Raw genomic sequence first — 28,000 nt, forward strand, 5'->3', positions numbered from 1 at the left:
GCATAAGCGTTCTACACTAGCACATGTGAAGCATGAGCAAGAGCTCTAATCTAAATCCCAACTCCATGTTTTCAGCAATTACATAACCTCATTTATGACTTTAGTTCACATTATATCTTCAAGAGTGCTAAACAAGAAAGGGCACAACTGGGACTGAACACATGTGCTGCATACATTTTTTTTTTAAAGCAAATGTGCGTCCAGTCCTGCCGGTATCGAGCTCTCGCTGCAGCTGCTGACATCAGCAAAAAAACACATGCGGGCAGATTTCGATAATCCACGAATACAGAGGACAGGCACGTGCCTTGTCTCCCTGGTTAAAGTGAATTATGGTTAATATAATCCAAGCCATGGTGACCTTCACATAACAACAGCAGCAGGATAAGCTTCTATGTAATGAGCAGTTTACATTCACGTTTACACATAAGTATATGTGAAGTCTGTCGGACTTGTCCATTAAATGACCTGGAAAGACATCGTGCTGTCATAACTGTCGACATCCTGTTAAGTATGCCTCCTGCATAGCGCAGCATGACTGTGTGTGGTGATCGCTTCATAGGGAAACAGAATTAAAAGGTTTTGATAGAAGTGCTGCAATAGTGGCCAATCTGAAAGACGTTAACGTGTAAATTAAAATGCTGGATTGTTTGTGTGAATGCTGCCAAACTTCTTTGCAAGCTGCTCTCGGTGGAGTTGGCAAACCCGCCGACAGAACAGGATTCCTCCTGCTCGTACATATCTGTGTGCAGATTTCTTATTTATATTTTTATACTGAGTAAAACAAATTTAAAAAACTCAGTGTGCTATCTTTTAAGAAGCTGTTGTACGGAAAATATTCACTTCTGAGAATACATTGAACGTCAATACGTTTAAGATGAAGAGTTCATAACAACTGCAGCCACGTCCTGCTTCTTCTCCTGATGATCACACCAGCTGACCGTAAACAGAGGGGGTTTGGATTAATTAAATGAAGGAGAGGAGTATTTTCACTAACAACTGTTATTTAAAATGGCACAGCACAGATGTACCTCACTTCAGCACCGCTTTCACAAACTAAATGAGAATAGATTTTGGAATAAATTGTCAGCATCGACGCCTTAACTAAATTAACCGTTTTATTATGCACTCTGTATTAGGGTTTTTATTTTAGAGCTGGGAAAACTGGCTGAGCTCCAGTTTTGTGGTATAGTCTAAATAAGCGATAAGCACTCTGCATCAGTAGATTGCCCCGAGAAGATTTAAAGCTTCAGTGTGTGTAGAAATAGGAATAATAAGTAGAAGAGCAGCGGCCATTCACAAAGACATCAACAAAAGATAAAGAAGCTTTGTAGGTGCAGGATGACAGCAACGAAGAAGGCATTCCTAAAATCATTAAATATTATAACAGCCACAATGTAACCCTGCCATTGTTACGTGGTGACATCATATCTCTGCCACAGATACAAACAGAGAGCTGAATAAATATTAAAATGCTTGAGTGTGTGGTGTGTGTGTGTGTGTGATAAGCACAGAGATGATCTGTGGGAGTAAAGTGAGGGTAAGAGGTGAATGAGGAATCATGTGTTGATCTAGATATCTTGCAGGTCACTTAAATGAGAAGAAAGATAGACAAGGAGGGAGGGGGGGGGTAGGTATTGTCCTCCGACTCATCTTTTAGAAAGGGTTCACCATCTGGCTGCCACAATGTAACAGCCCAGCCACACACAAACACACATCCAGTATTTCACACTGCCTATTTCGCCTCAAGCAATGAATAACTCATTAAATATATTATTCCAGTACAACAGACACGTGGTTTCCTTCACTAACTGTCATGACTAAAACAACGAAATAAGCCAACCCTTCTGGAAAATGATGCATGCAATGTCAACCTGTAAGTCAGAGTGGATATTCTACATTATCCTGTGTGTTTTAAGCCCATGTCTAACTGAGAAATACTTCACGATGTCCACAATGCAAACGCCCTGCTACGCCGTGCACGTGCACGACATGCTAACAAAGCAGCCTCCTGGTCCAAGTGAGAGTCTACCGGGGAGACCAGGTGGCACAAACCCCAGCACTTACCGGTTTATATCGTGGGAGCATTGCGCTTCACAAAACACACCATGCTGTCACATCCACAGCCGTCGCTTGGAATTAAATAAAGAAGAAAAAAAGTAGAATAATCTCCCAAACTGACAGATCTCATATATTCAGAGTGCGTCCGACGTCTCCCGGTCCCACTCTGTGTTTGACGGTCCGACCGGAGGCGGCGGCTCGAGGAGGCCGGTCGCTGTCCACGGTGCTGAACCCGGGTACCGAGGAGGCGGAAGAGGAGGAGCAGGGAGGGGGGGAGGCAGGTCCTCCACCCAAGGCCACCTTTGGTCTCAAGTCATGAACCGTCAAACGGCCGGGCTGCAGGAACAGTTGGCGCTCAACCACACGCACGCACGCACGCACACCACAGCCCTGGAAGCGACGCTGAAACTCGCAGCAGTCACGTGTGTCATCGCGTCGCACGAAGCGCTTTTACGTAACAGTGAAGTAGACTGCTGCATAGCGATGCAGCGCGCACGCACACATACACACACACACACGTCTAACATGACGCCTTTCTCGGCTTTTGTGTTTTGTTTTGTTGAATTTTTTATTTCAGATGACCTCACTTGAACATTTACCAGAATTTACTCCTGTGAACGAATATAAAAGCAGTCTGCCTCTCTGATGGTGTTCGGGTTTATTAAATATCTGGGATTCCCTCCCTCAGTGAGTTGCTTGATATTGAAGGTGCACCATTGCCCCCTGTGGAAATTGAATTAAAAAAACTGCTTGGCTTCCCATGCTTGAAGTAAAAATGGATGGAGAAAAGGGCAGATATTGAAAGTGAAGGAGAAGGAGAGCAAAATTGCTTCCCTCAACCTCCATATAAATTAGTTGCATATTGTTACACTCTTAAATTGGGAAAAATCATATCTTAAAACCTAAGAAACTTTTCAGTTTGTCAGTTAAACATCATGAGTTGGCTTAAAATAAATGATATTACAATAGACAACACCAACCTGGTAACGTTATGTTGAAAAACAGCAGACAACCGAAAATCAACTCCCTGATAATGAGCAGTCCTTCAATGGGTTTTGAACATGCAGATGTGAGTGATGACAGTTTGCCTGTTTTAATGTTCCTTTTATTGGTATGCTGAAAAATGAAACGCAAATCTGAAAGAAACAATCAGCGTGGCAGTGCAGGTCAACCAAGTACAGGCTTGACAGTTGATGAAAATCACTGGAGATGATTGAATATTGACTAAATCACCCTTGAAAAGAATCAGGACAGTGCGGATGTTTAATAACTGGATAATGTTAATATCTTGATACATGACACAAGAGCCATTTGTAATGTTAAGTAAAAACAAAAGACCATCTTTAGCTCGACGCTGAATCCTGAAGGAATTATGGACGATGAAAATCTTCTTTATTTGTGTGGTTTTCTTGGCAGGTTGTTGAGACTAGAAGAATGTTCTGCAGGGGAAGAAAGAGGAATTCACCTGTAAGATAACAATGACAGTAAACCTGCTGTACTGTGTTTGGAAAGGTGTCATCAGGAAAACTGTCGCTTCAATCACTGCACATGAAACACAACAGACCAACACACATGCAGGTGAGTTTTAGAAACACCGAATAATCAGAGCTTGAACCAAAGTGTTCTTGTCTTTTCTGGAAAATTGGTACCGCAGAGCCTACTTCTTGTGACTTTATCATGTCAACCTAAAAAATAACCCTGATCAAAACCCTGGGAACATTTGTGCTGTAGCAGACGAGGAACACCCCTACAGTCCCACCCGGTGTCACTTAAGGTGTCAGAACATGTAACAGTACCGCGGAACAACTGCTGACGGCTGTCAGGAGTCCTGCGCTGCTTTTATTAGTCGGCCATGACCTGACGACGCAGGGCAATTCCACAGAGGCCACAAATGTGCACATGGGTTTATAAACGGCTCACTGGGGTGGGATTCTGGCAGATACTGTATATGGTGGGATGGGTCACCGATTGCATTAGTTGTCTATTCACGCAAATTGAATGGCCGTATCGTAGAGCACGTTTCAGCATGAAGAAGCAACGCCCTGAAGCATTCTTCAAATAGAAAAAGTGCATACTGTGTACGCTGTATACTGTTAATGTAAGGCTAGCTTTTCTTTGAAATAGCCAAGCAACAAGAGGGGGAAACAAATACCAAAAATACTCTGCTTGTTTCTTCTGATTGACAGGGAGACTGTCACACATGTGCTCAAGACAACAATAAGGGGCTAAACAAAAACAAATGGCACACCAAACATCCCCTCTGCAGAGGAGAGGAGGTTTAAAGGCTAAGTCGATTACCAGGGTGAGGGTGAGGTGGGAGGAGGGAGGGCTAGTGCTGAAGGAGGTAGCCGTGTCTGTACAGTGTTGCACTGCCTTCAAACACCTTTCTGTTCACAGTGGGACTGAGTGACGCTGACTTAGGGCTGCTTACACACACACACAGACACACAAGTCACACTGTAAACTACTGGGCCGCTTTCATTAGATTATGGCCCAAATTATTAGAATAATGTGCCAGATGTACATTTGAATAATATGCATATGATGCAAAAATGTATTAAACACGGACTAGAACATACATAATTTATCAGGAATACTTACACTTCATCTTCATATTCTTTCGGGGGGGAAACGGCAATCGCAACATCGATCCAGTCCTAAAAAAAGACATTGTATATTGATTTCACTTTTCACTGAAGCAATATAAAATATGCAGCCTGACAAAATCTTAAAACGAGTGTGAAAACAACGAGCATAAACATGAATTGCGGTTGAAGTGGTTTATGACAAATGAAACACCCTTTTGTTGTTGTAGCTACGAGTTTAAACTGTGGGAAGCGTAGTGCTGCATTTTCCTCTCATCCGAGTCCTACCCCTCCACTGTTCCAGGCCCGGGCCAGAGAGTTTTGTCCCTCAGTCAATGTGGCATCGATCAGAATCTTCCCGTTGACGGCCATAAGTTCATCCCCGGGTACAATGCCACCTACAAAGAGACGCAGCACACCCTGTCAGACCCGTTCATTCCCAACAGTGACACACAGAGAGCGAGAGACAGCACCAGCTACAGAGATAAATATAGTCTGTGTAAGGAGACACTCACAAACTTGAATTGATTTCAGGAAACAAGTAAAGCATTAACATATTGTTATGCAGTGCTGGAGTAGATTTTAAGCTTGCATCCGAACGGTGTGCCCAAGGGTAAGTCAGCGAGCTGGCACATTCATATGAACAATGTTTTCACTTCAATCTGATGGGAAATTCTTTCAGTTTTTATGGATTTAAAAGATAATTATTAAGTTTACATCTAAAAATATAAAATGCACTGACCATGTTTATCTGCAGCGCCACCTTCATACACAGAAGATAACACCAACTTTCCCAACGGAGAGTCTGCGCCTCCCTCCAGAGCGATGTCCAGCTGTCCAGTCTGAGGAACAACGGACAAAAGCATCACCACCACCACCAAGTTTGGGAATATCGCATTTTGAATGTGACGAGTGAGATTTCTCTCATCCATAAAGAGGGTTATCTGCACCTTCTTGATCCTCAGTAGTCTCACGTCTCGCCCCTCGATCTGCTCCGCCGAGAACTAAAGACGGAGAATGAATGGAAGAGAGCAAAACACTGCAGTTGCGTAAAAGGAAGTAGATTAATAAATAAAGGTGCCGACATAACAATGTATTTCTACTCAGAATAGGCATGAGGCAATGCTTAGTAAAAACAAGATACTTATAATCCCCTTTGGGAGTTATTAACCACGATTGGTATAACTTATGAGAGGACAATTGATTATTGATTATTGATGTTATTATTAAAAAATTACAAATAGTCTAATCAACTATATCTGTCTCACAAGCATTTAGCTCATATATTAGATATTAATCTTCTAGATAACTCAGTAAAGCAGTTACGTATGATTATTCTCTACTTTTCCAACAATTTGATTTCTCTTAATTGTTGTTGTGGCGCTACTTCTAAAAGGTAACGATGGCTGCCATGGGGTCAAACATTTAAAAAGATAATAATTGATCCTATAAGACCCAAAGGTTTTACATTTCCAGTCAACTGGAGCTAAGACCTGCTAAATACTGTTTTCATGTTAAACTGCAAACAATATCAGGCATACGATACCATGGAGTAGGGATCAAAGTCTTCCTCGTATTTCTGAAATCCCTGAAAGAGAATTCACATGTCATTCATTAAAACAGATGACTACGTCAATAAGGGGTTAACAAACAAGAAAAAAAAGAAAAGATTTCCTTTGACAACCAGCTATATATTCACTTGAATACCATCCTGTTAAATGGAAACCATGTCAAAGCCACCCACTCACATTCAATAATGACAAGCATAGCTACCGGGGAACACGCGCACACACAGAAAATCAGTCCTAATTATTCCTCCCAAAGACCGCGGCAAATTAATTTAAAGGAAGGAAACCGATCGACGATGACTCAGAGCCTTTCCTCTTTTGAAGAATATTCATTTAAGTCTTCATTTCCTGTTTTGACACAAACATAAAGAATGAACCCTTTGGTAAAACTCGTTTGTATTTGTTGTGGCTCGGGGAGGCAGTTGAAATCAGCCCAAACAATCTAACTGTGGTATTTTGAGTAATAGATACAATTCATCTCATGAGGCTGATGCTCTCCGCCTCTGAGGAAAGAGAGGACAAGAAAAGGTAGAACAACCACGTTCTTATCCTCTAGTGTTGCTCACTGGACTCACAACCACAGCCAGTGACGCACAAAACAACACTAATAGCAGTAGGACTGTGAAATGCATCTGCACACTGTGTTCACAGCACTATTGTGTGCTCCTAATGAATATCAATGCTCTCACGTATAAGTCACACAGCTGGACCTTAAGGCAGCGATGCGGTCTATAGAGAGAGGACCGAATGAAAGAAGGCATGAAAGGTATACGAGGAAACCGGATGTGGTGAGCACATGCAGAAAGAATAGGAGAAAACACACTCAAGAGAAATAATAAATCAAGAGAGGTGGTGGTAAGTATGAATTACTTGTCGTTTGTCGTTTGATTTAAAAGACGAGTTGAAAGGCACCATCCGTTTCAGCATTTCCGGAGGCTGAAACACAAGAACAGGAATCAGCTTCAGCCAAACGAATACAAACCGACACATCCCTCACTGCGATGCTGTAACCGCCCTCAACGGTGATGTCACAGTGTACTGACACACCGTGGAGTACACTGCTACACCACAAGGTGAGAAGTTACACTGAAGATACAAAACTCAGATCAGTGTTGTGACAAGGACTGAAACTGCTATATTCTTATTATTCTCAACACATCCAATGAAAAGACCAACACTGATATTAGAAGACTTGTGGTTCGGAAATGGTGTCTAATTGGCCTCAGCTGGTGACTAATTGGTAAACAGCCACCAGCTGAAACCAATCTAGACTATTATTACCCTCATCCAGGCCTTTCAATAAATCATTTGGCCCTTTTCTCCAGGCCGATGAAACACGGGACCGACAGGAATGTTAATATCACAGCATGCGGTGCGCCACAGTCCTTGTGGAATATAATACGATAAACAATCCTCAGTGCAGTGCTGCAGCAGTGGAGACTATCGGACTGACGATGGTGGTAAATCATATCAGGGTAAAGTGATGATGATTCATGGCAACCCTTCAGCTCCGGCAGTCCAGGTGCCTCCCAGCAAGGCATTTCCCCTGCAGAGGTGTGGTTGTGTTCTCAGGTGGGACTATTAATGTGAGGCAGAGGGTTACTAGAAAGGGTTACTCCAAAATAAACAATATGCCCAGTTTCATTAGAGCTTTTTGACAGCAAGGAGAGACGGCTGTGATCTAAGAACCACAGATTGGCTTTTCTGTGAACGGCTAAAAGAGTCTGGAGAACTCACTGAGAGTCAAACAAGAGGAAGAGATGAATCTCTCACTATGACAGGAGGCTGTGTCTGATGTCTGAATGTCTAATGGCCCTATTACACGAACTCAGGAAAGATGTGTGCAGAGAGCAAATGATTGAAGTGTGCCGTGTTTCCTACCAGGCCATCAGAACGGAGAGCTGGTCTGAGTGGATCTGGCCGGTGGGTTTGGGACTGTGGCAGCATGACGGGTTTAGACATGACAGGGGTCATCCGACGCCTCTGGTTGGGGGGACTCGGAGCTAGTTGCTATGGGGGAAAGACCACGTTTCCATGCAACAGCTGAGTATATGTCTGGATTCAACAAGTCATTTTACAACAAACACATCTGGTTTTGGGAAGATTCTACAAGATGTATAAAAGTGTTGTCATTTTGATTAAAACTTTAAATCAGATATTTACAGAAAGGCACTCACCAAGGAGGTGCTTGAATTGGAAATGCGACTGGCATGCGAGGTATCTCTCATGACCTGAACCACAGTAAAATAAAATGAATCTCTTATCCCCCTGACACAGACGGAGCACTGCAGAAAAATCAATGCCACACACACACCCAGACGCATCCATCTCCCGAGATGTCGCAGCATGGCTGCGGTTCCAAAAGCATCCAATGCTTGGCCCATTGGATGAAATGAAAATGTCCAACTGAACGCAAGCACACCATTTTTTTTATTTGTTATTACTCAGCTCCTCTGATGAGCAACAACATGCTACTTTCATCACTTCTACACACCATGCAACACGCCACTCATTTTAGCAAATCCACACAGCTACAAGCAAAAATCAATAACCAATTGAATCTCTGCATGCCTTTCACTTCATGATAAGTACATTGGAAATCCATAACTGCACAATTCCGTCACGCAAATACGGCGCATCGCTTTCTCTTCGTGCATAAAACATCCCATTACAGAAAACACGATTAATTAAAAACATAATAGAGTCCTGCAGCCTTGAAAATGCATTAACTCTATGTGCGCCCTGCATATTTCTTTAAAAAGTGGATGCAAATTTTCCCTTTTCAAGAAAAGAATCCTTGCCATCTCTCTGTTCAACAAAGCAACACACACATCATCTCTCTCACAAGAGAACCTCTAACCTGTGGACTGGAGGGGTAGGACATTTCACTGGTGTTGGGCGAGTAAAGCCCCCCTCTAGGCAGATAGCCCCCTGCCTCCCACTCGCTCCTGCGCTCCGGAGGGTGTTGGAGGTGGTGGTGATGCGGCTGGCGGTACCCACTATGGGTTCCTTTTCGGTCTCCGGAGTGTTGTGGAGGGGGAGGTGGAGGTGGAGGAGGGGGTGGCGGAGGCCGTGGAGCAGGCTGAGGGGAGGATGGAGGCCGCGATGCCTGAGACTGAGGAGGATATTGGGAGGAAGGTGGGCGCGGGGGATGGGGAGGCTGCGTTTGAGGCCTGCGCCCCTTGTTGTTCAAGGTCGACGGGGCAGACGGAGGTTTTCTAGCGCTGGCAGGAGAAGGAGGGCGCCGCTGTGGGGATAAACGCGATGAGGGAGGGGAGTGGTAGGGTACTGTTGGGTTCAGCTTGGATGAGGGTGGGGGGAGAGGCAAGGGAGGGGGAGGCTGGCTCGTGCTGGCTTGGGTGGGGGCCAGTCTCTTCAGAGGGCCCCTGAGGCTTTGATCCACGTCATCCAGGTTAATGTCATCCATATCAGTGGTGGCCAGATGGAGGCCGCCAGGGAAACGCTTCACCTTGGGCACCGAGGCAGGCGAGAGCGGCGGGGAGAGCTTGAAGTCACAATGACACGAACAGTTATTTGTTTCACCTCACGTCAATCTAACCCGTTGCCCTGAAACACACAACTCGACAAATGCTCTCCTTCGGGCGATCGTCTCATTCACGGTTCTTCTTGTATTCGACATGAACATGTTGACGTTTGAAGGCAAATGACCAACTTGTGCCAAAACTGTGTCATGTCAATGTAGAAACAAAAACAAGTGGGAATGAGATAATGAGATCGGATGTTTTCTTTTCTTTTCAGCTATTTTCAAAAAATTCCATTTCCTACATATTTCACATGGAAAATAAGCCATGTTTTTGTGGTATGAGCCGGTGATTACAAACCCTATAACTGCACACTCGTTGCTTCATTGAATGCATCATCGAAATCATGTTACTTAACATTCATTAACACCCCCACGCCCCCCTTCCTCGAGTGGCTTCCTGAAGTGTCCTTCACCACATCATCCCCACACCAACTAAACATGGCAGGAAGGAGGTGCCTCAAAGCCATTACCAGCAATGCTTTGCTTCTGTATTAGAGCTCAACTCATCTTCTCGCACCAGTAAAAAAGAATTGGCATTCAACTTTGTAGAACGTTATACGAGACAAGAAAACACTGTTGAGGAGCCCTGAGTGCGGAGAGGTTTTGACAGAGGAGGTCTCACTCTGTACCTCGGGGGATTCGTTCTCCACACAGGATATCTGCTCCAACCGAGTCTGACAAAGACGCTCCACCCAGTGCTGCACTTTCTCTGACTCCTCAAGGTCTTCTCTCTCAGTCTCTGAAACCTGGTTCAAAAGGGCGGCATCGGACAATAGGAATCAGCCCTGTACACACACACACACATGTACATGCTCAGCTTTAACCCTCCTGTTACCTTCACATTTACTAACATCTTTTACCCTCGGGGTCAATTTGACCCCAGCAATTAAAACCTCCAGAAAATTATTAGAATTAATATTGTTTCCCAAGTTTAAGTGTGAGGTACTTTATGTTTGTTTGTTGACTACCTAAATAGCCCTTTAAATATATAAAAAAGTTGATACTTCTTATCCGTTTGACAGTGAAAAACAGCCTGGGGTCAAATTGACCCCAAAGAACACCGACATTAAACATTGAATGCGGTCAAATTGAACCTAAAGGTAACAGGAGGGTTAAAACCAGAAAGCCATAAATTCCATCATAGATATTAAATCCAGTTTCTTCCCCCTTGCCGTCTCACTACTAAACCCACTGTAGCATATATATATTTATCCCTGCACTTCTCGCACTCTCCACTTCTTCTGGCACTACCGTTTCACAGCCACTGTATATAGCCATTCCTCTTGTATATACTTTAAGTCACTTTCTTAAACTTCTTAGACCATTGCACTGTTTTGCACTGTTTGTTCTGTACTGCACTGTTTCGTTTGTTCTGTATTGTATTGTGTTGAAATGTATATTTTGTGTAAGCACTGAGAGACACTTTACCTAGTCAAATTCCTTGTTTGTGCAAACTTACTTGGCCAATAAAACTGATTCTGATTCTGAAATGGTGCAACCCACATTGTCACTTTGGTCAGTATTTAAGAACACATCTAATCCCTCCTTTCCGTACCTCCTGCACCAGACGATTGATCTTAAGTTGCTTCTCTCGTTCGTGCATTCCTTCCTTCTCCTTGGCGAGTTTCAGCTCAAACTCCATCTCCTTTTTGTTCTTTCTCTGCTCCTGCAGTGTGTCCGTGTTGGACACTTTCTTCCTTTTCTTCTTCTTTTCTCCTCTCTGAGGTGTCATCAGTTAGTCAAAGTACGAGATAGACTGCCACTCCAAACCACTCAGCACGACATGCACAAATAGCTTCGGACACCACAGAGTGTTCAACGGGGTAAAAGCCCAACAGACATTATGTTTTATAAATGATTTAGAAAAACCAAAGCTCCGATCTTAAATATGTAACAGCCACTTGTCATGAGAACTATTGTTCTTTGTTTTGCTCCTCTTCCACCACACTGAAGTACCTTGCGGAGTGACGGCAATTTCCCCTCGTATCGATAAAACCAGCCAAATGCTAAGGACGGAGATGAACACAGGTCACTCTGTTAAATGACATCCAGGGTGAAAACACTCAGCAAACTCCAAGCAGTGCATCTATTAAAAACAACAACAACAACATGACACTAAAAAAAACCACAACACAACACCCCAAGAGAAAAAGAGACAAAAAGATTAAGCCTGCTCCATGTAGGCACTGAATAACTACATGGAAATATGCTTTCAGCAGCTGGGCTGGTTGAGTCCTAATGTTCAGGAGCAAAAAGATGCAACTGGTTGAAATGATACTGAAAAGTCTCCACTGGTTCATTCTGGTTGTCAAAGGAAATCGAGCACTAGTCTCTGTGTACGCTGGTTTGAACAAACAGCTGTGACGACGACAGCCGAGGCTCCAGACTCACTTCTCTGTCCTGATCTTCCTCCTTGTCCTCCTCTGTGAAGGAGCTGGCTTCATCGGCTTACAGGAGAGGCCATAAAAGCAACAAAGCACACAGAAGTGACAGGAAGAGACAGAGAGCGTGCGTAAGAAAGGAGGGGAGACGTGGTGAGACCCAGGCAAGAGTGACGTCTACAAATCTAATGTTTAGAAGAAAAGTAAATATGTCGGCTGAGGAGTAAATAGAGGATTCATGCACTTCAGGACTCGTTCATGTGTCCTTACGGGAACTCCTGGCCTTGGCGTTTTTGGACTCGGGCGGGGCGGGTGATGAGCCCTTTGGAGTTCGGGGGCTCTTTGGACTTTTGGGCCTGTCTTTGGCTCCCCAGTCCTCCTCCCACTCTCTGCTGTGCTTCTTCTCCACAGCCTCGAGCCTACAAAAGGATGACACAACATGTGAGAGGTGTAAGATGTTTACAAAACAACATTGAATCAACACTTTGAGGACATAAAAAAACCAAACATATATACTTCTCCATCTCCTTTTTATAGCGCTCCTCTTCCTCTGCAGCTTTCTGAGAGATCTCCATCTTTCTCCTGTTAAAAAACATGACGTATTATCTAAATAAAACCGTCCACATCCTATAGCACAGGGCTATAAATACAAAATATATGACTTCAATCCAGTTCATGGCGGCTATTGAGAATGGCAGCCTTGTGATGTGCAGTCACATTATCTATCCTCAAGATGTTGCTGACATCAAAGCACTGACAAAAGTGAGCGTGTCCTCTGAATTTACAAACGCATGGGAAGGATGTGCAAAATGATTTAGTAACGTGAACATAAATCAATATCATGATGTGACAGAGCAATAAAGAGGGTCCTCGGTTGGATGGAAAATCAATGTAGGTTCTGTTTACCTTCTGTACTCCCGATATATGAAGATGCATGTTCGTGAAGCCTATCTGACATGATGTGTCTTTGTTCACACATGTTGTCAGTGTTTGATTGGTTGATGACTATCAGTCTCAGTCTGACCCCATGTTGGTATTTCCCAAGCCAATTAGACAAGCAGAGCCCTCCAGCTGGAGGAGGATTTCTGTTTAAGCCGTTTCAAGATGTCAGAAAATGTCCATGATAGAACGCTTTTTCTGTTTTATTTTCATCAGTTACTAATCTCAACTCCAGGGTGAGGATGTGGTCTTTCTGTATACAGCTCAAGACTTTAAACTCTTTACATCCCACTCGTCACAATAGAGACAATTGAACGTCCGTCTCGTGTGCGGGTTCAACCAGACAGCCGTCATGTTTCTGCCATGCAACAAAACACAGGAACATTTAAAGAGAAGGAGTTATTCCGTCCACTCACTGCTTCTCCTTCTCCTGCTGCTCCTTCAGGATTTTGTTGGTCTCCAGTGCCACCCTCTTCTGGTGCATCAGCTCCTGCCTATCCAGCTGCCGGCGGGCCTCCACTGCCAGACGCTCCTCGTCCGTCATGAACAGCTCTTTGCCCTGAAAGGCGACAACAGCCACAGACAACGATCAGGGAAAGTCGTTTTTGAGAGCGAGCGTCCTCAGACTGTTTGGGCTCCGGAGAACCGGCGGACACGCCCAGAACCGTCTCCCTGACCGGGGTGAGAGGAAATGTCGGTTTTGAATCATCTTTGAAGCCTGATTCAGAAACTAAGATACAACCTAAGAATCATTGACTCATAGCGTGTTGGCCATTTCTAATTAGTATAGAATTACAAATCTATGTGCAGGATATCACATATATACAAGCAATAATGTACTGCCTACATTCCCAAATGTTTACTGTTGCAGCGTTCCCCGTTTATGCAGATGAAATAGGGAAATGCCATCGACAGGCATCAATGAAAACCATGAATAACAAGAGACTACTTGTCTCGCTGTGCCCGACTCCCGAGGCAAACGACCTGCCAGGTGACTTTACTGAGGATGAATGTTGCTCCTGCTGCCAGTCGGGCTGAGGCACAGACAACATGGTGATGAGATGTGTCCTAAACCTAGTGGCAGATTAATCTGGATGGTGTAGGAATATGCGAAGGGAGGGGGGCAGATGTGTGTGATCCCACAGTTTATAACAGATAATCCTCCCTCTGTGAGATCTGATTGTCCTTAGCTAAATATTATTCTATGATCCCCAACACAATACAAACAACAATTCTAGCAATTATTGTATGTGCACCATTTTGTTTGGATATCACCTCTATGTCACAATTATGTTAGTATAAAATGATTTGTGATTTACTATTTTTAACTGGTAACACATGTTGTATCTTCATGGAAATATATGGTTATCCCTTTAAATGCAAGTAATCTAGATGTGATACAGATACTGTTGCATAGGAGAATCCATTCTGAGTGTCTCATATGCAGATGTATTCATATGCATTGTAACTTAAGAGTTGTGTATCCTGTTGAGTTGTTGGGGGAATACAATAATACTCACAATAGTTATATGAAAGAAAACAAATGTTATGAGTTAAAAAGGACAACATGAAATTAAATAATCATTTATGATTGTATTAAAAAGATAACGCCATGTACTTACAGCTCCCGTCAGAACCGTGATAGTCAAACTTCTGCTGCTCTTCAGGACTCTCACAGCCTGGGAATAGAATAACAGAAATCATGCCCTTCATTTTAAAGATTTGATTAATGAAATAAAAATAGGTTAATACATTAACAGTCTCTCAAAAAAATTGCCTGTGTGATGTGTGTTTGTTAGGGTGTGAAATGATCACAGATCCTTTTAAATACTGGCAAATAATTAAGTTATGCTAAATTCACCTCTTTGTGGTCCGCATTGGTGAACTCCACCCCGTTCACCTCCACTATCTGGTCTCCAATCTATAGTTTAGGATAAGACATAGATGCAGTTTGCAGCAGAAGGTCATAACAATAATATTCCATTACATTTATATAGTGCTTTTTAAGGTACTCAAAGACATGTTACATTAATACACTGTAGACACAGCTACAGGCAGCAATTGAGGGTTAAGTGTCTTGCTCAAGGACACATTGACGAGGGTTGGGATTGAACCGTCAACTCCCTGATTGAAAGACAGATCTGCGAACCACTGACCCACAGTGGCCCCGACGGTGCATTACAGGTATACGATTATCACAGTTTAATAGAAGTATTCAATTTGAGAAATCACCTCAAGTCCAACTTCGGCCGAGAGGGAGCCCGGCTTGACGTTACTGATGTAGATCCCAGGTTTCTGGGTCGGACCACTGGAGATGCTGATGCCCATACCCTTGGTACCCACAAGGCTGAGGAAAACCTTCTTCTCTTTGATTTCTTTGCCACCAATGGACGCCAAGCCTGCAATGCTGCTCTTTTTCTCCTGGAGCCGATACACAAAGCCCATAAGTTTCCTGCTTATGGGATCAAACTTTTGAAACTGTAAAGGGACATGAAGCGAAAACTCAATATGCCTCCTACCCCCGACTCAGACACAAACTGGTCGACAAACTGCCACTTGAGGGGATCATCTGATGAGCTGGAGACATTTAAAAAGGGTAAACAAGAACAAAGCAATGTCATTCTAGCACATTAACTCCACATTCAAACCGAGGTTAGAAACTGTTTTATCAAATTAATGATCTTACCCTTTCACCGGGATCATCCCCACATCTGCACAGAGGGAACAAACAGAATGAATTGAGACCATCGATATTAAACAATATTCATCAATCATGCTCGTGTTGTTTGAAAATGAGTTTGTTTTACGTACGTCTGACTTTAAATGACACAATCTTCTTCGTCTTGATGAGACTGATAACCTCCTCGTGAATACAGGAGGCGATGGAATATCCATTGATGCGTACGATCTCATCTCCAACCTATAAATCAAGACAGGATGGGACGCTACGCATGACCTTCACCTTCAATATATCAAACAGAGACAATTACTGCCGCTCCCATATTTTACATGCCTGAGCGTGGATATAACATAAATGTCAACGTTTACACCGTCAAGTGCAATACTTACACACATAAACAAATGCATTATATGGTTATCTGTATGGTCCCTGTTCAATCAAATGAATACATAATAATTTGAATATAAATAGTATAATATATAATTAATTTAAATGTTTAAAGTTAGCCTACGCAACCTGTCTTTAAGCAGATAATAATGCATACTACAATATTATTAAAAGTAAATATTTTCTCCCCCAACATTTCCATCATGCCAGTAGTAATGTTGCCATGTTTTGCATTGATTGTGTCTCTGGGTTTTATCCAGATATTAGACATAAGACGACCCTCACCTTGGATGTTAGAATACATAATGACTCACAGCGGGTTATTTCTTTTATTTGACTTCCATCTGGGGAAAACTGGCCAATCAGTATGGGGTCAGATCAGTATGTGTGTTAGTTCAAATTCACTCGGATTCAAAGGAATCAATATTCTTGATCAAGTCTCCTGACCCACATCTCAGCTTCAGTGAAACCTGATCTGGTCTGAGGAAGCTGCTGCTCTCTGCCTGGAAGATGAACATTTAATCCATTCAGCTTTCCAAATATGTCACTGAGATCACCATCAGAAATTATTCATCAGCAAACTTAATAATTATAAATTGAATTAAGAAATTTGACTCAAAAGTATATTAGAGATAAATGAATGATAAGCAGAGTCCACCTCCTCTTTGCAGAGTAATATGTGTATGGATAATAGGCGTACAATTTCAATTGTACTGTCCTGTATGACGCATGTCAGCATATGATGGATGTTTAATGTCTCTGACCTCAAAGACTCAACAACACGTTTCCTCGTGAGAGCCACCGAGCTTCATGTGAAGCAGCTGAAGGCTCCGTCTCCTCACCGAGTGCGGGAAACAGTGGTGCTTTCAGGGACCTTGATTTTATGAAATTGCCCACGCTAATAGCGTCGGTCAAAACCTTGCGTAGTTCACGGCACATCTAGTGCTTCTCTGTGTCTGGCAGAGTGTCCATTGCACATTGGAGAAACTCTCTTGACCAGCTCCTGACCTCCTTTTCCCTGCATTGGTCTGCGCACGTACTTTTGTAATATGTGATGTTCTCTGCACTTGAGGGGCGCGCCCCGCAGTTTGAGAGCCTCTGCTCTACAGACACAACAATGGGTCCCTTGCCTAATCTTCACATAACATATAATGATTAATGGCATATTAAATACATCCACACACATATGTGCATACCTGAAGACCGACATTCCCGGCCTGACCGTCTTTGACCATCTGTGATATGTAGAGACCACTGCCGAACTCCAGCCCTCCACGGACACTCAGACCCAGTCCATCACGATGTGTGCGATCCAAGCGCACCTCTTTCAGCTTCCTACGCGACCAGGAGAGAGATGCCAAACAGGAGGTAGCCATGGAGGATGGTTTCAGTCGGTATCAAGGAGAATACAGAGAGTGTGAGGATGCTCAGGGATCTTATGGTATGACATTGTCTTTGTTGGGTGTTTTCATTACGTCGGCACGTCGTTTGCAAAACAGACCAGAGACACACCAGGACATGAGTCCCTGCTGGACTCACCGTGACCTCCTTGGGGTGAACAGGTCGTACTCCACCTGGTGTTTGAGTGGGATAAGAGGTCGGATGGCATCAAACAAGGGCAAGCGCTTGGGTTCGTTGATGACCAGCTTCAGGTCCCCCACCAACACGACCAAGTCCATTGACCTAAAAGAGGAGGGGCATAAAAATACTTTTTATAATTTAGGTTTTGAAATACGGTAGAATACAGGACATGAAATATGGTTTGTAGTGTGTATCAATATGATGCACACTTCAGTGACATCAGCTTCATTAAAAAACTAATTGAAATAAATTGAGGTAAAAAACTATTATATTTTATTATAATAAAATCTGATGTAACAACGATGGAAATTGCACCTCAAAATTTACCGCAGACTTGTCCAAATTATTTGCTTGTTTTATTAATGTATTTATTTCAATCTGATATTGTTTGTTTTTTCTCTACATTTAAGGGACTATTACATCCTGAGGATTCCTCCACTCCAGAGCACTGTAGAGTCTTAGGTTCCCTATGGTGCCGTTTCAGAGGCATTTGTACCCTGAGGGGATTGTAATTCTGGAGCAAACGTTCTCCATTTGTATTGTTTTATGCACACAAACCGGCTTATAAACGATGAAGCCTCGATGACCACCAACGTTAGTCATGAAGGTCCACAAGGTTTTGTGCTCTGACCAATTTAATTTATCTTATATATGCTTTCTTTGGGCAATATTATCAGGAAACACTCCATACACTTTCATTTCTATGCAGATGATACTCAATTATATCTAACGATCAAGCAGCAGAAACCAACCAGCTCACTAAACTTCAAGCACGGATGACCTGCAACTTCCTGATGTTGAACAAAGACACAACAAGTTATTTTACTCGGCCCAGAACACATCAGAGATCAATTATCTGTTGCTGTGGTGTCTTTAGATGGCATTTTTTCCTGGCATCCAACACCACTGTAAATAATCTCTGCGTTATCTTTGACCGGGACTTGTCCTTTAACTACCACAGGAAGAAAATCTCTCAAGTATTCTTTCATCTACCCCTCCTTTCGAATGGCCCCTCCTCTTTCTTTGTGCCTTCTGCCTTAGTGACCCGGCCTGGTGGACTGGCCCGCTGTCTCCGAGACCCTGCTGATCCCCCGCCCCCCCCTTCCTCTCTTCCTCCTTCTGTTTCATGGATTGTGGAGGTCTGGATTGTGGTCCATGCATCCTACTCATTATTCATATATTTATGTCATATTTAATGAATGTTTATGTAACTCTGTAACACTGTTCATCTGTACACATGACATCTATTGCTTCTGTCCATCCTGGAGAAAGACCCTCCTCTGTGGCTCTCCTGAAGGTTTCTTCCCTTTTTTTTCCCTCTGAAAGGGATTTTGAGAGTTTTTTGTAGAGTTTTTCCTGATCAGGTGTGAGGTCCTGGGACAGTGATGTCGTACTTGTACAGATTGTAAAGCCTCTGAGGCTAATTTGTGATTTTCGGCTATAGAAAATAAACTGAATGGTAAGATTTAGAGATACGGAATGGGACATTGACTGTAGTTGAAAGTACAAGTAATTATAACTGACTTCTGATGATCTTATCAGACACAATAGTAATAAAGTCCACCCTAAAGAGTCCTTAACGGATTTAGCATTGCACTCCTATAACATTGTTGGACTTGTCTTGCAACTTTTATCTTTCTTGCAAAACCTGTTGCCTGCATTACCCAATACCCATAATGCAACTCAACCACTGACAGTTTGGTGGGCTACATTAAGAGCTACAGAGGTCTGGAAAGCTCACTCTTTTCTAACTCCATATCCCCCAGGTCTTTACTTTTTCCAATTTCTACTCTTCAGACTCAACCCATGCTGACTTGTTGAGGCAATTTGTCACACGTTATAGAACTCTTTATCACACATGCAGTAGCACATCCACTTTAATATTCAATTGTAAACAACAGTAGAAGTATAGGACCATAATTTATGATTGCTGATGGAAAAACATCCAATTATCTTTCACAATTCAAAGCAAGACAAAAGACAACTGAACCCCAATTAAAGCGACAAAGTAAAAGCTACTGTGTAAAATCTGTCCACCTGGCCTCCTCTTTGAATTATTAACAAGTGTCATTGCAGTCCTGCTTGCAGAATGAACATAAAAAGAGCTTTTGTGGATAACCGGCCAGGCCTGTCGGAGCACAGTGGAAACTGATCAGATGCGGTGGGGCCAAAGAGCTCTGGCTCTTTTCAAAGATTAATTGAAACCTAGACCTGTAGCCCCCCCCCCCCCCAACCTAAACCCTCTGAGACCAGGCTGTTGTTAGAGAGCCTGATGGAGCACCGTTTAAACTGTGTGCATCAGGATGATTCAGGAATGTGTCTGACAACATGAAGAACTTTTAAAAACTAAACATGCAAAGTTGGTGAGCAGTTAGAAGAAGTTAAGGCTTTCGGGCATCGTTTTTCATGCAGCAATCATAGAACAAGAAGAAATTAAAGCATATCTGAAATATAAATGTAGCCTTTTATCTATTGTCTTTTTAACATTTGGAATAGGTTGTGTTTTATCGACACGACCTGTTCCATAACCATCAATAATGCATTGATGTAGGAATACAGACTGTACGGATGTTTGTGACGGAGGCAAAACAAAAAAGTAAATGCACCGTTCTCCCAGCCACGCACACCAACACCATGCTGAGAAGTGACAGATGGTACTCACTGGTGATACATGCGAAGGACATCATACAAGTAATCCTTCTCAGCTTCATTTTCAATCAGCAATTCCACCTGCAAGAAAGGAAAAACATCTGGTGGCATCCTTCTTCTCAGAGAACATGTCCGCCCAGGGACACACACTGTCCCTCTCTCCTGTGGCCCCGTCAACACTAGGGGGTGAGCTGTCAGTGTGTGTGTGTGTGTGTGTGTGTGTGTGTGTGTGTGTGTGTGCATGTGTAGGATTTCATACAAACCTGATGGTGGCTCAGATGCAACAGAATAATTTTGAGAAAACGCTTCGGCCATTCAATGATACAACACATTTCACTTTCTCCCCCCCACCGCCTAAAAATGTCCCAAACTACAAGCTGTAGGCTTCAAACACAACCAGAGTCGCTTTTTTTTTTGTCAGAGTGGTAGTTCAAACTGGGCTTTGAGGACGACGAGGCTCCCTGGACTAAAGCAGGTAATGGCCAGCCCTTCTCTCACCATCAAACCCCTGGGAGGGAATGATGGCAGTCGAGGTGAGGAAAGGCTGCAGGAGGAAGGTCAGCCGTGTCATCTTACATCTCATATACAAACAGAGGTGAACATTCACACGCTACAGTCACACGCATCTCATCTCGAGCAGCGTGGACTCAAAGATAGGCTACGTCTTAAAGAGAGAGAGAGAAACACATTCAGGCCTCATTTTATGTAGGAATTAAAGCGTTTGTAGACTCACTAAAGAGCTTTTCAAACCTGACGACAAACATCCTAAATGGGCCCCTTTGTAGTTCCTGTTGCGACATTTGTTAATTCAAGTCGCTGACAGGAAGTGAACTTGGACCCAAGCTGTAGTCCTAGCAACATAAGGGATATGGTAATCATAAATGTAGGACTGCACACATGCACCCTGCTTTGAGGTTGCTGGGAGTCTTTATGAGTGTAATAAATGTTGCTTGCTCAGCGCAGTGAGGCATCAGCCACTCCTGCAGCCTGAACTGCATGCAGACTTTGGCACCATATACCAAAGTGCCTGGCACTTTTAAATCAACACAACAGATACTCATGCAATCCTTCACACATTCAGAGTGAAACTCTGCACACTCTCAACCAGAGAGAGACAAACAGAGACTATGATCATGCCCCAGAAGGAAACAAAGCCCGATTGTGCCATGCTGGTCCTCAGCCTCTAATTAAACCGGTAAATTGTCCCATCTCATCTGCTCAGCTGCTCATCTCTGACACAATCTACATTATCTAATGCTAGGATGCCCTTTGTGAAGAGCCTGCAATGTGTTACACTGCTAAGCAGATGGCTGTGTGGGGATCTCACACGCTCTGGGGCTGAAAATGCCCTGAACATATCATGTTTCTTTTCTCTGTTAATTTGTATTCATAGTTACCTTTTCACAAACCACAAAACATAGTACAGGGAAAATACACAAAACTAATAAGAGAAAGAACATTTGCCGGTACTATAAGAGTAAAACCCTATGATAATAACTTAATTCTGGACAGTCTAAAAAAATAGGTTATTTCAGTTGAAATAAAAAAGCCATTTTATTAGCACCTATAATTGTGTTTATTATTTCTCTATAGGCTTCAAGTTAGAGATCACAATTTTATTTTAACCATGTGGCTACTGCCACACCATTTCTAATTTGTGTTTGACTGATATAAATGATTTTTACTCTTTAATTAAAATACATGTTGAATGATTTTAACTCGTGCGGCTGTCGACCAGGCCTGTGTCTGCGTAACATCCCACCGAAAGAGACACCTGAGCCTATGAGGTGACAACCAGGTGAGGAAAAAGCTGTTTATGGACGTACGGTATTTAAGATAAATCTAATTAATATCGCGAGAGGACGATGGTTGAACCTCACCTTGTGCCGAAATTCCCGAGCAACTTTCCGCTCCATCGCTGCGAGACAAATCGACCGACGAGAGATCCCGGTGTCGGTGAAGTTTGGCAGGAGTGGACCGGGGTCAGTGCATCAAGTTACTCGTTGGAAACTACAACTTCCGGTAAAGATTTTCACGGTAACACAATAATAACGAGAATTAAATCGTTGCGGGTAGTGAATACGAACGGAGACTATTTACAAAAACATAACATATTTTTACTTTTTAAGTAATGAGGCTTGCTGTCTTTGTCTACTTCTAGTTCTTCACACATGTCCAATGCAGACCTTTTATTGTGAAGGGATCAACGTCTATAACTTCTGTATTTCAGAAAACGTAAAATAAACTGTCGATAATCTCTGTGTTGCCCGTTATTTGGACAATTAACGCGAGTTATTTAACGCTTTGTTAAGAGACTATATATCCGTATCACAGATGCACATTTTAAAACTAATTTAATGGACCCTTCTTTTTTTAACCAGAAACTAAAATAACTTCCAATGGAGCCCTGCCCATCATTTATCATGATAAAACCAAATATAACACCCCTTAAATGCCTCGTAAGGGGCATTAAAGTGGTGTTGTTGTTTTATTAACCGTTTCGCTGCCTGCCCCTGGAGGACACATAATTATCTCGACGAAGAAGAAAAGGGGGCGTAAACTTCCGGGTTTCAAAAGCTCGGTAACGAACAACGCCGAGCCAACGGCCGAGTGTTGTGAAGGACGGAGGGTTTCTGATACGTATTAACGGTAATATGTCAGGCAAAAACGCCAATATACATTTATTGTATTAAATTGGTGTACTGTTATGTGACTGCATTATTTTTGCTATATCTGAAGTTTCACCGGTACATGTTTCATTCATGAAAGACGTTGCAGCATGTTTACTTTGCAATAGGAATGAACGTGGTTACAACTTCAGTCTGTCCCACTGAGTCTAGTTGTGTTATATCTGACTCTGTGTTACATTGTGTAAGCTATACTTTTAAGCTTCTCGTTAGCAGACTTTGCATTCAAACGTCCCGCTCCCCCTGGCGCCCAACCCAAGCCAACTGAAACACCCGGGGAGTGTTTCCTCTGATCAAATGTCCTGTTCACTTGTACCCGAACACCTCCTCGTATTTATTGGCACATTGTAAGATGGTAAGCCGTTTTGGACAGAGCTGTTGCTGCAAATAATTCAGTATTCAGATCAGGATCAAGCTGACGTATCTGTGTAATGTAATAACATGCATTTTGCAACACTCAATTTACAAAGCGTTGTCTGTGTGGCCTCTTTCTGTAGAATTAGTTGCAGAAACTATGTGACGGCAAGTTGTTTTGCAAACCCATGTTTGCACTATTGACGACAGCCACTATGTTTTCAGTGTTTTCAGTGTTGTGTGCTGCTGGGATGGCGTCACCAACTAAAGATGCAACGCCACACAGGTAAGCTCACACAGTCAACAGGAGGACAGATATGCGTGTGGTCTCCCAGCAAGAAAAATCTCTGCATTATGCAAGGCATTATTGTGTCAATCTGTTACAGTTCTAAATCACATCCCTTAATCTTGGATTTAGTCTCACTCCTCAAGTGGATTTAAATGCCTGGGAATCATTCTTTTTTCTATTTTTCATTTCTATAATTTGCCGCAGACATGCCATTCTTTTCTTTCTTTTTCTTACTACAGAGCCAGCAGTCGTACTCCTGGTCGAGAACCTGACTCCCCACTCCCCCCCATCCATGAGCGGCTGGCGTACCTACGTCCTTCCAGGGAGCTACTCGAGTTCTACCGAGAGAAGATTGCCCAATTTGACGGAGAACACGAGGACCTCCTGCAGATGCTGGACAAGTACAGAGTCATCACAGAAGACCAGGTGAGGCACAGCGAGGAGGTGTGTGTGATGCTGTTTTCAGGTATACCAGAGTATGTTTTAACTGATCCTCTCTCCAACCTGGATGTCTTCTCAGCATAAGTTGCAGTGGGAAGTACGACAGCGCGAGGGAGAGATTGCAGAGCTGCAAAACGCTCTGAGTGACATGCAGGTCTACCTCTTCCAAGAGAGGGAACAGTCTCTTCGGCTTTATGCAGAAAATGACAGACTAAAGATCAGGTAGGTGCGCGGTTGATGTGGAGACATGTGACAGCAGGAAAACCACAGGCGTAATTAATCAAATAGATATGGGCTTCTTTACATCAATGAATTCCAGATCCATGTGCATTACTGACGCACTTAAATATTGAATCGGGTCAAAATGACCCGAAGGCAACACAAGGGTTAAATAGAACGAGACATCATTAATCTTAGTTAGTGTTTCAGAGGGCTGGAACATTTCCAAGAGAAGTTCAGCTTGGAAATGTCCAATTTGAATTTCAAATGCATAAATAGTGAAGTTATTGGGGGTACTGCACTGTAGCTTGATTGGTTGATGAGTATACACTTATTAAGGGGACTTAATTTATGTATTTACAATCTCTTTATTACAAAAAAGAAGAAGTATAAACTAGTGCTACAGTTTGAACCTCATGTTTGCACACAGCCCACATTGTTGGCTCAAATGTTAATTACCTTTAGCTAACATTCAAACTAGTAACCTCAAATTAAGATATATTTAGCATATTCATTGATTGACTGCTTATGATATGGTAAGTTTATATCTGCATATAGAATAGGTAAATACAGCCTAAGCTAATAACCCCTATAATTACATTTGTTCCCCATTGTTCAATATTATTCCCATTAGGTTCTGTAAAGTTTCCACCATGAATATTAATGTAACAGTAGTAGTTACACCTGTGCCTTTCCTCATATGACAAATTAAAAAATGCTTGCTGTTTAGAAAAGGCCTATGAGATGTTAATAGTAATATATAACTGGGCTATTGGATTTGTGACTATTGGACATACTGCTGCATATTATTACAGATTATTTAAAGCCTCCAGTTTTCTTCATCAGACTGTCTAGCCATGTACTGTAAATGTGTAATCAGCCAGATTAAAGGAAAACACTGGTATGGGTGTCCGTCTTCAGTATTTCACTTCTGTACATACAACCATCTTACCCAGCCTAATGTTGTACAGAGAGTTGGAGGACAGGAAGAAAATCCAGCACCTCCTCGCCCTGGTGGGTACTGACGAAGGAGAGATCACATATTTCCACCGGGAGCCTCCTCACAAGGTACATGTTTCCCTCAACAGAGACCTCACAGCAGACGCCTTGATGAAGTCAAACACAGTGACAATTAATGACCTTAAAAATGCTGCATTGGCGAGCACACCTAAATGGAGCAGAGGCATTGGTAATGTGAGCAGTTCTACCTGTAGTTTTCCAAAATATTTTCAAGAAAAAGGTTTGAGACAACTTTCCTATATTTTCAGTAGGTATCATTGTTGATTTTTTTTATGACCTTTGAATTCATATTTTAAGGACTTGTTCAGATTTCAATACAATTTAGATAAAAAGACTAAAGTTTCCATTTTTTCATGGATTACCAAAAACGTTGTCCTTCCAATGTTATTCATTCTGTGCAAAGCAAAAAGAAGACCAACAAAAGACGTACGTTTTGAACACCGCGACTATATGTGATGACTATTTCTCAGGTCACTGTCACACAGAAGAACACTGAGTCCAGATCGGAGGAAAATCTCAACCTACGGCCAACGATGTCGAGACCTACTGCCACCAGGAAAGGTTTACAATGCTTTTTCTATATTCAATATTTTAATTTTGTAAATGTTTTAAGAAAGATTTGAAGATTATTAATCTTTTATTGTGCTCCTGTTAAAAGTATCTGTTAATGTTTTCTTTTCCATGAAACTCAAACACAGGAAGCAACGTTTCTTGGCACATTTAGGAAGTGAGCCCATGGCAGACGAGCAAAATGATGAGTAATTGCAGATGCACTGTGGGCCCCTGATTTCATGTCTGTCTCAGCAGAGAGCAGCAGGAGAAAAAAATCATCAGACGGGTTAAATGGAGAGAGCCTGGAACAATACAAGATTGATAACCAGACGTTGTTACTACAAGTAGGACACTTTCGGCCCCTTTGCCTCTTGCATCTCTACTGTTTTGATGATGAGTGTACCAAGCTATTATCTGTGTGGCTCATGTTTCCAGGTGGAAGCGCTGCAGGCTCAGATGGAGGAACAAACCCGGCTGGCTAAAGAGCAGGTAGAGTCTCTGCTGGAGGATCGACGGCTCCAAACGGAGGAGGCACTGGCACAGCGGCAGAGAGATCAGGAACGATTTACAGGGATGACTGACAAGTGGGTCTGCGTCTCCAGTTGTTCACCACGACGTGGTGTGTTTTTGGAATGACGCTCCTTCAACTCCCTTTCCCTCTCGATGCATAACTCTCACCGCTTCTCGCATCTCAGGCTCCAGCGAACCCAGAACCTGTTGCATGAGAGCACCAGAGATTTCTTACAGCTCAAGTTTGACACGCGGGTTCATGAGAAGAGCTGGATGGTGGAGAAGGACCGGCTGCTGAGGGAGCTGGACTCCTGTCACAACCGTCTGAGGAAGACTGGATCTGCTGGGCCCGAATCTAGCCGTACGTGGCAACCCAGCAGCAGCCAAGCCTTGCTCCTCCACCGGCCTCAGCCAGAGTTACAGCAGACGCACAAAGAGGAGCTTAAAGTAATATTTATTCTTCTAAAAACAAAAATATTATCTCACTTATCCCTTTTTTTTTTTATATCAATGCTCTTTTTGGGTTCAATTGTGATTTTTGTTTTGTTTGTAATCTTATTTAAATGAATCATCAGGCGATGCAGGAGGATCTGAAGCAAGCCCACCGACTGGCAGAGATGTACAGGGGGCAGTGCATTACAATGGAGACAGAACTGTCCCAAATCAGAGAGAAAGGGGATGTGGGCAGGGAAATATTTAAGGTACAGATGTGTACGTCTGTAAAACTATCATATTTTATGGAGATCATCAAGTTTGTTACCAATATTTTCTTCTTACTAAATCTAAATGTGTGCAGGAGCGTTCGGACAAAATGGCCACGCGTCTCCAGCTGATGACTCAGCGCTACGAGGCGTTGGAGAAGAGGAGAGCGATGGAGGTGGAGGGCTTCAAGACGGATCTGAAGCACCTCAGGCAGAAACTCAAAGATGTGGAAAAATCACTACTCAAGGTAAGACTTTCCGAATAGTCAACTAATATCTAAAACTTTTCTTCCATTCCATGTGTCCTTCCTGATCAAGAGAAAATTATTTTGTGATTTCAACACATGTGTTTTGAGCTCTTTAAAAAATAAAATAATAAACACTGAAAATATCACAAGTTATTTAAAGAACCAAATGAGAAATTATTTCACCATTGTCTCCTCCAGCCTTGCATACGGCTGATACCAGAGTTGCCATTTAACCTGGTGTTTATGTGACCACTGTTTCAGGTTACTCTCAATATCGGGCCCAACCAGGACTTGGCCATTCTGCATCAGGTACGTCAGACCAACGGCAGGACAAAGAAGGTTCAGGGGGAGCTGATGGCGCTGAAGGCCAAGATCTATGGACTGGAAAACGAGCTGAGATTTAGCTGAGGACGGACTCTGCCATCGACTGCATTTTATGGACAATTAATGTGAGGTTTATCACAGTCAAGTCCGTTTGTGCCACTGTGTATGTAGATTACTGAAACTGAGTGAATGTAATTTCTATTTTGTACATTGGACTAATAAATATGTTTTTCTACAACACTACACTCTTTGTTTTTCCTCTTTCCGCTTATATTCATTGCTC

The 28,000-nt window shown here is 42.8% G+C and overlaps 3 protein-coding genes across 10 annotated transcripts in view; 1 reads left to right on the forward strand and 2 right to left on the reverse strand.

Moving 5' to 3' along the window:
- The window catches only part of abcc8 (ATP-binding cassette, sub-family C (CFTR/MRP), member 8), a 48,136-nt gene extending 45,834 nt beyond the window's left edge, over positions 1-2,302 (reverse strand). The window contains exon 1 of the mRNA XM_056417156.1: positions 2,065-2,302. The gene's annotated coding sequence lies outside the window, so the exon portion shown is untranslated. The remainder of the gene's footprint in view (positions 1-2,064) is intronic.
- A 998-nt stretch (positions 2,303-3,300) lies between these two features.
- On the reverse strand, positions 3,301-22,334 carry ush1c (Usher syndrome 1C). Of its 5 annotated transcripts, XM_056417185.1 has the most exons (24): positions 22,253-22,334; positions 20,386-20,453; positions 17,682-17,825; positions 17,339-17,477; positions 15,887-15,995; positions 15,762-15,786; positions 15,595-15,652; positions 15,308-15,496; positions 14,937-14,996; positions 14,698-14,754; positions 13,492-13,634; positions 12,653-12,718; positions 12,407-12,555; positions 11,712-11,761; positions 11,311-11,475; positions 10,385-10,501; positions 7,082-7,147; positions 6,190-6,231; positions 5,594-5,647; positions 5,386-5,485; positions 4,932-5,041; positions 4,660-4,715; positions 4,357-4,481; positions 3,301-3,497 (listed from the first exon to the last, which is right to left on the reverse strand). In XM_056417185.1, the coding sequence occupies exons 1-23, from the start codon at positions 22,286-22,288 to the stop codon at positions 4,388-4,390; spliced, it is 2,097 nt and encodes a 698-aa protein (XP_056273160.1). In that variant the 5' UTR covers positions 22,289-22,334; the 3' UTR covers positions 3,301-3,497; positions 4,357-4,387. The 5 variants fall into 5 exon arrangements, with proteins under 5 accessions (XP_056273160.1, XP_056273156.1, XP_056273157.1 ...); XM_056417181.1 differs by lacking the exons at positions 10,385-10,501; positions 11,311-11,475; positions 11,712-11,761 and adding an exon at positions 12,147-12,202; XM_056417182.1 differs by lacking the exons at positions 7,082-7,147; positions 10,385-10,501; positions 11,311-11,475; positions 11,712-11,761 and adding an exon at positions 12,147-12,202.
- A 610-nt stretch (positions 22,335-22,944) lies between these two features.
- ccdc77 (coiled-coil domain containing 77) lies at positions 22,945-27,962 on the forward strand. Of its 4 annotated transcripts, none has more exons than XM_056416806.1 (12): positions 22,945-23,021; positions 23,639-23,699; positions 23,942-24,128; positions 24,223-24,365; positions 25,334-25,430; positions 25,853-25,943; positions 26,187-26,278; positions 26,370-26,518; positions 26,630-26,891; positions 27,020-27,145; positions 27,241-27,393; positions 27,655-27,962. In XM_056416806.1, the coding sequence occupies exons 2-12, from the start codon at positions 23,665-23,667 to the stop codon at positions 27,799-27,801; spliced, it is 1,482 nt and encodes a 493-aa protein (XP_056272781.1). In that variant the 5' UTR covers positions 22,945-23,021; positions 23,639-23,664; the 3' UTR covers positions 27,802-27,962. The 4 variants fall into 4 exon arrangements, with proteins under 4 accessions (XP_056272781.1, XP_056272782.1, XP_056272777.1 ...); XM_056416807.1 differs by lacking the exon at positions 22,945-23,021 and adding an exon at positions 23,039-23,414; XM_056416802.1 differs by lacking the exon at positions 22,945-23,021 and having other exon boundaries at positions 23,432-23,699.
- Positions 27,963-28,000: the final 38 nt, after the last annotated feature.

The sequence above is a fragment of the Pseudoliparis swirei genome, chromosome 6, assembly GCF_029220125.1.
Source record: "Pseudoliparis swirei isolate HS2019 ecotype Mariana Trench chromosome 6, NWPU_hadal_v1, whole genome shotgun sequence".
Classification (NCBI taxonomy): Eukaryota; Metazoa; Chordata; class Actinopteri; order Perciformes; family Liparidae; genus Pseudoliparis; species Pseudoliparis swirei.

What these genes read in the sequence shown, in the direction of transcription:
- ush1c (XM_056417185.1), bottom strand. Translation starts at nt 22,288, where the DNA reads ATGGAGCGGAAAGTTGCTCGGGAATTTCGGCACAAG. An exon ending in CCAATGCGGACCACAAAGAG is followed by an intron (nt 14,755 to 14,936) that starts GTGAATTTAGCA and finishes TTCTATTCCCAG; the next exon opens with GCTGTGAGAGTCCTGAAGAG. An exon ending in GGGCCTGGAACAGTGGAGGG is followed by an intron (nt 4,716 to 4,931) that starts GTAGGACTCGGA and finishes GTCTTTTTTTAG; the next exon opens with GACTGGATCGATGTTGCGAT.
- ccdc77 (XM_056416802.1), top strand. Translation starts at nt 23,602, where the DNA reads ATGTTTGCACTATTGACGACAGCCACTATGTTTTCAGTGTTTTCAGTG. An exon ending in GAGTCATCACAGAAGACCAG is followed by an intron (nt 24,129 to 24,222) that starts GTGAGGCACAGC and finishes ATGTCTTCTCAG; the next exon opens with CATAAGTTGCAGTGGGAAGT. An exon ending in TGGAAAAATCACTACTCAAG is followed by an intron (nt 27,394 to 27,654) that starts GTAAGACTTTCC and finishes CCACTGTTTCAG; the next exon opens with GTTACTCTCAATATCGGGCC.